General features: G+C 36.6%; 1 protein-coding gene across 1 annotated transcript; it reads left to right on the top strand.

The window, feature by feature from the left end:
- The first annotated feature begins 382 nt into the window (after positions 1 to 382).
- On the top strand, positions 383 to 4,866 carry LOC145628557 (uncharacterized). The gene is made up of 2 exons (XM_081680887.1): positions 383 to 1,251; positions 3,313 to 4,866. The coding sequence occupies exons 1-2, from the start codon at positions 594 to 596 to the stop codon at positions 4,539 to 4,541; spliced, it is 1,887 nt and encodes a 628-aa protein (XP_081537013.1). The 5' UTR covers positions 383 to 593; the 3' UTR covers positions 4,542 to 4,866.
- The last annotated feature ends 5,825 nt before the right edge of the window (positions 4,867 to 10,691 follow it).

Genomic DNA, 10,691 nt, shown 5'->3' with positions numbered 1-10,691 from the left:
TAATAAATCGTTGTCTAATTGTCTTGGATGATATGACGGAGTATCTTACAAATAAATAAGTACTTGTATGTAATACAGATCTACCCTGCTACCCATTGTATTATTTTTTTTATTTTTTTATTTTTGAAAGAATTGTATTAATTATTTATTCCTAATAATTTTTTATACGGAGTAATTATATTTACTCCTAACAAATTAATTGATGACATTAGATAAAAACTTTAAAACAAAGTTTCTTACTCTAATTAAATTATCCCTAAAAAAACAAAATCAAAATTAAACTAAAAACTCTATAGCAATTTTTATTACATAAGAGGGTTTTTTTTTTTTTTTTTAAACAAATAACTTGAGATACTTCGTATTTATACACCAATTTGGGCAATTTTACTGAAACTTCCAAATTTCATAATTTCAGAATTTTCCCGTCGTCCCAAATCTCCAAACCCTAAAAGACGAAATTCAAGCCTATGAAACAAATTAAAGCCCTAGACACTCAATCCCTTCTTCCAAACCCTAAATAACCTTCAATCTTCAAACTTAATTTCCTAATTTCCCGCTAATTTGAAAATTAGGGTTCATATATCAGTGAAATAATGGACGAAAAAGTGGCAAAATGGATACTAGAATTCCTCTTGCGAATGCCAATTGACGAGAAGATCATCAATGGCGTACTCTCAAGTCTTCCTTTCTCCAACAAAGATAGTCGCTTGAAGAAGACGATACTTCTGCGAAAAATCGAATCAGAGACTTCAAATGGTTCAGTGTCCGAGAAGCTTCTAGAATTGCTCGAATTTCTCGAGGAATTGAATCATAGAGCGGGTAAAACGGCGTCGGATTTGATGAAAAAGGCGTATTGTGCGGTTGCAGTGGATTGCACGGTGAGATTTTTGGAGGAAAATGTGGAGGAAAATGGGAAGTATTTCGAAGCAGTAGAGAGAATTTGGAGGAATAGGGTTTGTAAAATGGAGGGTTTATCGTCGGAGGAATCGAACCAGTGGTTAGCGGATGTCGAAGCTGCAGTTTGGGATGCTGGTGTTTGTGAGAAGATTTTGATGAGGAATACTAGGAATGAGGCTTTGAAGGCTGTTAGAGGGTATTTGAAGGAAGCTTGGAAGTGTATGGGACCGACATTTCTTGAATTGGTGGCGTCTAAGTTTGGGTATGAGGTGGAGAAGCTCGGCTTTTTCGAGGATGGCGGTGGTGATGTCGTGGGTTGGGATAATCCGTGTCGCGAATTGGCTGCTAGTCAAGGTAGAATTTGTTTGATTTTGGCTAATTGTTGGGTTTTCTTGTTCTGTTATTGGTTTTGGTTGTTTGATTATGTATGTCAATTTATAATTATAGAATAGCTTGTTTGATGAAGAGTTATTGTGCTCTACTATTTTAGTCAGAAGTGGCATTGCATAGATCATCAAATCATAGAAAAAAGCCATACGAAGAACCGGTATTTGATCGAATGAAGTTTGTGATACTTTTGTTGAGAAATGAGGCAGCTTGAAGGTTTACCAGATGCCTTTAGGAATTATAGACTCATAGTTGAATTCTGTTTTAGTACTCCATATTACATTAGAGTCAATTTAATGTGCCTACAGAAGTTGGAATCGAATGTATTCAACCTTTACCCTTGTGATAACAAATACGGAGTAGCGTTTTTCTAGTTGACCCTTCATCTGTTTAATGTCCATAGTTGACTTTGTACTATATACGAAGGGTATTGTCCTATATAGCTCAAAAAGTCTGGTAATAGGTATTCTTCAATTGAAATAGGCAGAAAAGTGGAATCCTAGTATTGTTTTGAAATATTCTTGTATGGTTACTGTACCATTTTTTTAATAATGGAGGTGAAAGGGAGTGGTACCTTATGACAATTCATGTAAGGCGACCCCAAATCATTTTGGGACTAAGGCTTTGATGTTGTTGTTAATGGGGTGAAAGGGATTAGTGTCATGTTGCTGCCTTTAGTGCTATGGTGCCCTCTGATTGCCAATAGAAGAGTCGGTTATTCCTCTTGATTTGTAAATAGAATCAGGCCACCAGCATACTATATTAATTACAGAGCACATCTGACTAATGGTATTGTACTATGAGGGAGCTTGTAAAGTTGATACATTTAATAACCTTAAACCAGCAAGGAGTAAATGTGAACACTACACATTAATTTTCCAGCTCTATGCTAATCAGTCGGTAATTTTACTGGTTTTGTATCTGTTTGAGCTGTAGGTGATGGTTTTCTTCTCCCTTGAATTGGTTTTTATGTATATTTTTTTTCTTGGGAGGGAATGGTTTCCAATTTTCCATGCATGCTTAGTACTCTGTAATTGAAAATTAGTATCATATGATCATATTTTTCAGAAAGATGAATTTGATGTCTTGCAGAGCTCCTTAGATACATTTCTATGTGTATTTCTCCACTAGTTTTTGGTCCCTTTTTGGGGTAAATTAGCCGCAATTATGACTTTGAAGCAGGCAGATGCTCTGTAATTCTGTTTTCAGCTCATGTGCTTGTTGATTATTGATCTTGAGTTCTTCTAAGGACCTTTTGTTTACATACTTGAGGACAAATGTTGAACTAAGATGGTTTTTCTTCCAATATTTCTGCAATATTGTGCTCTCTCTGTCCCAAAATAAAAAATTAAAGACTCATTTGGCTTTTGCACAAATTATTAGGAATGCGAATTGAATAAGAAGGTAGTGGGGTTTGTTTGATTATAAGTAAATATATATATATATATATATATATAAAAAAAAAAAAAAGATAACCGGTTTTGTTTGATTAAAAAAGTGAATAAAAAAAAGTAAGAGGGGTTTTGTTAATTAAATTTGAATAAAAAAATGGAAGATAATGGGGTTTGGTTGATTGAAAATTAAAATTGAATAATTAAATTGGTAAAGGTGAAATGAAATTTTTTAGGGACAAGAATTTTGAGTGAAATGAGACTAATTTGACGGAGAGTAATACATTTTTCTTTACAACTTTGATTTTTGAAATCTTGTACTTCCTCCATTTTTTTTATTATTTACTATAGGGATTGGGTGCTAATATTTTGGTAGTGGAAAAAAGTAAGAGAGAGAAAGGTAAAAATACAAAATTGCCCATGTGACATATTGATAAACTAAAGTAAGTGTGAAAAAGCAAGGGTATGTTGGGTATTTGTAGTGTGAACACAAATAATTTTTTTCCTAAAGAGGAAATGGTGCAATATTTGTGAAACTTCCTAAAAAGGCAAGTGGTGCAATAATAAAAGAACGGAGGAAGTAATTTCTCTGACTTTGATATAGGTTTCACTATTAAATAATCTGTATTTGTTTCAGGTGGGCTGCCGAAAGGTCAGACTTTAGTTCGGCGGAAACATGTTGCAGTGAAGACTAGACGTCCCAGAGGTGCAAAGATTTCTGAAGCTAATGAAGAAGCTGAATCTTCTATGAACGTGGTTAACGATGTCCCGACCTGTGAATTGGATAAAGTACAAGAAGCTTTTCAATCCAATTCCTTGCAGCCTCATGCTACTGTGAGTGGTTTTCGTGCTGGAGCTTCACAAGTAGCTCATAATGTGTCATGCAAGGACAATGATGTCCTGAACCATGGAATGGGCAAAATACAAGAAGCACATCAATCCAACTCCTTGCAGCCGCATGCTGCTGTAAGTGATTCTCATATTGGAGCTTCTCAAGCTGCTCATAATTTGTCATGCAAGGACAATGGCGTCCCGATCCACAAAATGGACGAAGTGCAAGAAGCACTTCAGTCCAACTCCTTGCAGCCACATACTGCTGTGATTGATTCTTGTCTTGATGCCTCTCGAGATCATGACCCGTCATCTACAAAGGCAACAGACAACACGAGTAGCGTGAATGCTACAAATGAGCAGACACGACCACCTGTTGTACATGTAACACCTGAAGTGAGGAGAGTGCAAGAAGCTCTTAAGACCAGTTCCAGGGAGCTGCATGTGTCTGTGACAGATCCTCTTCCTAAAGCTCTTGAAATAGCTAAAACCTTGCCTTGTACAGGTGCTGCAGGTAACCATGATACTAGTCATACACCTGCTGTAGAAAATCATGACATGAACAATGATGCTGTATTACCAAAGCAGACACAACCAGTAATCCATGCACCTAGAGAAACCATTGAGAATAATACTGAAAATGTAGAGAAAAAAGATAAGCTTACTGGAAATGCCCGAGGCAGTGAGACTCGTACTCCAAAGGTACGGCCTAAACGTAGTATAATGGAGCCCAATGGCACCAGTCATACATATGAATGGGATGATTCTGATGATAATGTGGGCAGAGGTGGGTTATGCTTACCTCCTAGTCCAAAGAGGAGTAGGCCGTCTGTTTTGGATCCGTATGCTGAGAAAAAATTTCATGCAATGAGAGAAAGGAAGAAATGGACACCAGAAGAAGAGGATAAATTGAGGGAAGCAGTAAAGGAATATGGTAAGAATTGGATAATGATCAAGGATATATATGAAGACATATTTAAGGGAAGAACAAATGTAAACTTGAAAGATAAATGGCGGAACATGAGTAAAAGCTAGCTTTGATGATATTAGAGATCTGGCTTTTACATCTAACCCTTTGGAAGATGCTTATGGCATCGTCACTTTAACATCTGTAATCTTCCTGTTTTTGTTGTTAATATGTAATCATTTTGTTATGTATATGGTTTTGTACATGGAACAAATCCTTTTTTGTCGAAGTTTCTAACCAGCTTCTGAGAACTGAGAAGCTGTTGGTACCGATGTGGCAAGTATACAGAGTAATGTTAATATATTATCGTTGTAGCAAGCCTGAAGCTTAATTTCAGTTGTCATATTTCTCAAATGCTTTCTGATTAATTAGATTTGGAGCTTGACTTTTGTACCCAGAGTTTCTTCAGCCAAGTATATATTTTACTGTATCTGTTGCCCCTTAATTACTGTCATGTATACCTTTTTTTTTTTTTTGAACGATAGAGGAGATTTTATTAACTAAACAGAATCAAGTTACATCAATCTCTGCTAAGGTTACATAGAGTGTTCTAATAAGCCTGTGCTTGGGTTAGATTTTAAAGTCTTGATTTGCTGCTATTGTATCTGTCTCAGAAGTGGGTCTTTGTTAGGAGAGCTTCCATCCCATTAACAGTCTCGGGTTTGCTTCAACTGTGTATTGGTTGTTATTTTATTTCTATTTTTTTTATTCAACTGAAGTTAAATACCAAGAAAGCAGAGCAAAAACAAACAGAGTTCAAGCAAAAATCAGAAGAAAAAAAAAAAAACGAAACAAAAAACACAGCTAGGCTAGAGCTGTCAATTCAGGTAAACGGGTCGGAAAAGAGTGGGATGGGTCAACTCAGGTCGGGTCAATTCACATTAATTCCATAACCTATACGGGTCGGGTTTGGGTTAGGTCATGCTTGAGTCGGGTCACGTCAGATCATACTTCTTATCTGGGTTGGGTCGGGTTTAGGTCGGGTTAATAACAGGTTGAGTTACATTCGGGTCGGGTGAACAATAGGTCGGGTTTAATTCGGGTTTTCACGAGTTAAAACGGGTTAGGGTAATTTTCGGGTTCGAGTCGAGTTCGGTTCAAGTCAATAACTTGCGGGTTAGAATCAAGTCGGGTCATTCTCAGGTTTAAGTCGGGTTTGGTTCAAGTCAATAATTTGGGAATTATAATCAGGTCGGATCATTTTCAAGTCGGATCATTCCCGGGTTCAAGTCAGGTTCAGTTCAAGTCAATAAATTGCGGGTTATAATCAGGTTGGGTCATTTCCAAGTCGGGTCATTCTCGGATTCAAGTCGGGTTATGTTCAAGTCAATAATTTGCAGGTTACAATCAGGCCGGGTCATTTCCAAGTTAGGTCATATTTGGGTTCAACTAACTATAAATAGATAATTATCATTTTTATCAAGCTAATTATTTCCTTTAACTATAATGCATATGGCAATATACTAGGGAATCATAGTCTATAATTTAGGAAGATAATTATCTACTTAGACTATACAACAAATATATACAATATTTAACTCGTAAATTTGAGGATGATGTTCCTTTCTTTTGCTGGCTTGGATCGACTTGGTCTCTCTTGGTCTCCTAAGACAAAATGCTTTGATCAACAATAATAAGATGGTCTAAATTGCATTTAAGGTGATTTGAAATTGGGTCAGAAACAATTTGGGTTGAAATTAGATCGGGTCAATAACAAGTCGTGTTAATTTCGAGTCGGGTTAGTAACAGATCAGGTTGAATTTTTGGATTGGGTAAGTAATAGATGAGGTAAAATTCGAGTCGGGTCAATAACAAGTTGGGTTGAATTTGGGTCAGGTCAATAACAAGTCGGGTTGATTTCGGGTCGGGTTTGTAACAGGTTGAGTTAAATTTGGATCAGGTTAGGAACGGGTCGGGTTGAATTCAGGTCAGGTTAGTAACAAGTCGGGTTAAATTCGGGTTTTAAAGGGTTAAAACGGGTTTGGTTCAATTTCGGTTCAAGTCAAGTTCGGTGTAAGTTAATTAAATTGGCTATTGTAAACTAGTAATTTGGTGCAAGTTGTAAACCGGTAAGTTGGCCGTTTAAATGCAAATTGAATGGTTCCACACACCCAATTGGACTCCTAGAGGATATTAAGGACCATAGTAAACATTTCGGCAATTTTTATTTCCGGGCGAAAAAAAGTAAAAAAAATCCAAAAATGAAGACTAATATCCACGCTTTTTGAGAAATTTTGGAGGTTTCGGGGCCCGGTGTGGAAAAGTCTTGAAATTCTATGGGATACATCTTGAGGTCATATAATGCCGTTTAGAACCATATATGATCATTATTTGTTGTCATAAATGTTCGTGGTAGGCTTTTATTAATGAAATCAGTGCAAGTTGTAAACCGGCAAATAAGTCGTTTAAAGGGAAATTGGATGGTTCCACCCACCCAATTGGACTCCCGGAGGGTATTAGGGACCATGGTAAACATTTCGGCATTTTTTTATCTGCGGGCGAAAAAAATCAAAAAAATTCAAAATTAAAGGCTAATATCCACGCTTTTTGAGAAATTTTGGAAGTTTCGGGGTCCGGTGTAGAAAAGTATTAATATTTTAGGGGATACATCTCGGGGTCATATAATGCCGTTTGGAACCATGTATGATCATTATATGTTTTCATAAATGTTCGTTGAGTTAATAAAATCCGTGCAAGTTGTTAACTAGTAATTAAATTGGTCGTTTAAAGGAAAAATTTGATGGTTCCACCAACCCAATTAGACTCCCGGAGGGTATTAAGGACCATGGTAAACATTTCGGCAATTTTTATTTCCGGACAAAAAAAGTCAAAAATTCCAAAATTCCAAAATTGAAGACAAATATCCATGCTTTTTGAGAAATTTTTGAAGTTTCGAGGCCCGGTGTCGAAAAGTCTTGAAATTTTAGGGGATACATCTCGGGGTCATATAATGCTGTTTGGAACCATATATGATCATTATTTATTGTCTTAAATGTTCGTGGTAGGCTTGAGTTAATGAAATCGGTAAAAGTTGTAAACCGGTAAATTGGTCGTTTAAAGGCAAATTGGATGGTTCCACCCACCCAATGGGACTCCCGGACGATATTAGGGACCATGGTAAAAATTTCGGCAATTTTTATTTCTGGGCGAAAAAAAGTCAAAAATTTCAAAATTGAAGACTAATATCCACTCTTATTGAGAAATTTCGAAGGTTTCGAGGCTCGGTGAAGAAAAGAAATGAGATTTTATTAGATACATCTCGAGGTCATATAATGACGTTTGAAACCATAAATGACCATTATATGTTGTCAAAAATGTTCGTGGTAAGCTTGAGTTAATGAAATAAGTGCAAGTTGTAAACCGATAAATTAACCGTTTAAATGCAAATTGGATGGTTTCAACCACCTAATTGGACTACCGGAGGGTATTAGGAACCATGGTAAATATTTTGGCAATTTTTATTTTCTGGCAAAAAAAGTCAAAAAATTCCAAAATTGAAGGCTAATATCCACGCTTTTTGAGAAATTTTTGAGGTTTTGGGCCCCAGTGTCGAAAAGTCTTGAAATTCTATCGGATACATCTCGATGTCATATAATGGCGTTTGGAACCATATATGATCATTATTTATCGTCATAAATGTTCGTGGTAGGCTTGTATTAATGAAATCGGTACAAGTTGTAAACCGGTAATTTATTCGTTTAAAGGGAAATTGGATGGTTCCACCCACCCAATTGGACTTTCGGGGGGTATTAGGGACCATGGTAAACATTTCGGCATTTTTTATTTCCGGGCGAAAAAAAAATCAAAACATTTCAAAATTGAAGGCTAATATCCACGCTTTTTGAGAAATTTTGGAGGTTTCGGGGCCCGGTGTAGAAAAGTATTAATATTTTAGGGGATACATCTCGGGGTCATATAATGCCGTTTGGAACCATATATGATCATTATATGTTTTCATAAATGTTCGTAGTAGACTTGAGTTAATAAAATCTGTGCAAGTTGTAAACCGGTAATTAAATTGGTCGTTTAAAGGCAAATTGGATGGTTCCACCAACCCAATTGGACTCCCGGAGGATATTAAGGACCATGGTAAACATTTCGGCAATTTTTATTTCCGGACGAAAAAAAGTCAAAAAATTCCAAAATTGAAGACTAATATCCACGCTTTTTGAGAAATTTTTGAGGTTTCGAGGCCCGGTGTCGAAAAGTCTTAAAATTTTTGGGGATACATCTCAGGGTCATATAATGCTATTTGGAACCATATATGATCATTATTTATTGTCATAAATTTTCGTGGTAGGCTTGAGTTAATGAAATCGGTAAAAGTTGTAAACCGGTAAATTGGTCGTTTAAAGGCAAATTGGATGGTTCCACCCACCCAATGGGACTCCCGGACGATATTAGGGACCATGGTAAAAATTTCGGCAATTTTTATTTCTGGGCGAAAAAAAGTCAAAAATTTCAAAATTGAAGACTAATATCCACTCTTATTGAGAAATTTCGAAGGTTTCGAGGCTCGGTGTAGAAAAGAAATGAGATTTTATTAGATACATCTCGAGGTCATATAATGACGTTTGAAACCATAAATGACCATTATATGTTGTCAAAAATGTTCGTGGTAAGATTGAGTTAATGAAATAAGTGCAAGTTGTAAACCGATAAATTAACCGTTTAAATGCAAATTGGATGGTTTCAACCACCTAATTGGACTACCGGAGGGTATTAGGAACCATGGTAAACATTTTGGCAATTTTTATTTTCTGGCGAAAAAAGTCAAAAAATTCCAAAATTGAAGGCTAATATCCACGCTTTTTGAGAAATTTTTGAGGTTTTGGGCCCCAGTGTCGAAAAGTCTTGAAATTCTATGGGATACATCTCGATGTCATATAATGCTGTTTGGAACCATATATGATCATTATTTGTTGTCATAAATGTTCGTGGTAGGCTTGTATTAATGAAATCGGTGCAAGTTGTAAACCGGTAAATTGGTCGTTTAAAGAGAAATTGGATGGTTCCTCCCACCCAATTGGACTCTCGGGGGTATTAGGACCATGGTAAACATTTCGACAATTTTTATTTCCGGGCGAAAAAATCAAAAAAATTCAAAATCGAAGGCTTTTAGAGAAATTTCGAATGTTTCGGGGCCCGATTTCAAAAAGCATTGAGATTTTAGGGGACACATCTCGGGGTCATATAATGCCGTTTGGATTCATATACGATCATTATATGTTGTCATAAATGTTCGTGGTAAGCTCGAGTTAATGAAATCGGTTCAAGTTGTAAACCGGTAAATTGGTCGTTTAAAGTCAAATTGGATGGTTCCACCCAGCCAGTTGGACTCTCGGAGGGTAATAGGGACCATGGTAAACATTTCGGCAATTTTTATTTCCAGATGAAAAAGGTCAAAAAAATTCGAAATTGAAGGCTAATATCCACGTTTTTTGAGAATTTTTAGAGGTTATGGGTAAACCTGTTAATTTGGGTAAATAGATCGGGTTAGGGTCGGTAAGAGTGGGTTGGGTCAACTTAGGTCGGGTCAATTCGGATTAATTCCATAACCTATGCGGGTCGGTTTTGGGGTTGGTCATGCTTGAGTCGGGTCACATCAGGTCATACTTTTTATCGGGTTTGGGTCGAGTTTAGGTCGGGTTACTAACAGGTCGGGTTACATTCGGGTCAGGTGAACAACATGTCTGGTTTAATCGGTTTTTCACGGGTTTAAACGGGTTAGAGTAATTCTCGAGTTCGAGTCGGGTTCGGTTCAAGTCAATAATTTGCGGGTTAGAATCAGGTCGGGTCATTCTCGGGTTTGAGTCCGGTTCGGTTCAAGTCAATAATTTGCGGATTATAATCAGGTCGGGTCATTCTCGGGTTCGGTTCAAGTCAAAAATTTGCGAGTGATAATCAGGTTGGGTCGTTTCCAAGCCGGGTCATTCTCGGAGTCAAGTCGGGTCATTTTCAAGTCAGGTCATATTCGAGTTCAACTAACTATAAATAGATAGTTATCATTTTTATCAAGCTAATTATTTCCTTTAAATATAATATATATGGCAATATACTAGGGAACTATAGTTTATAATTTAGGAAGATAATTATCTTCTTTGACCATACAACAATTATATATTATATTTCACTCTTAAATTTGAGGATGCTGCTCCTTTCTTTTACTGGCCTTGACCGACTTGGTCTCCCTAGACAATATGCTTTGATCAACAATA

The sequence above is a fragment of the Chenopodium album genome, chromosome 4 (genome assembly GCF_948465745.1).
Source record: "Chenopodium album chromosome 4, dcCheAlbu1.1, whole genome shotgun sequence".
NCBI lineage: Eukaryota > Viridiplantae > Streptophyta > Magnoliopsida > Caryophyllales > Amaranthaceae > Chenopodium > Chenopodium album.
The sequence above is the reverse complement of the archived record's forward strand: the minus strand, read 5'-3'. Positions and strand labels throughout refer to the sequence as shown.

Bases quoted from the DNA above. Each gene is read 5' to 3' on its own strand.
- LOC145628557 (XM_081680887.1), top strand. From the start codon at position 594: ATGGACGAAAAAGTGGCAAAATGGATACTAGAATTCCTCTTGCGAATG. The intron at 1,252-3,312 runs GTAGAATTTGTT...TATTTGTTTCAG, and splicing joins CGAATTGGCTGCTAGTCAAG to GTGGGCTGCCGAAAGGTCAG.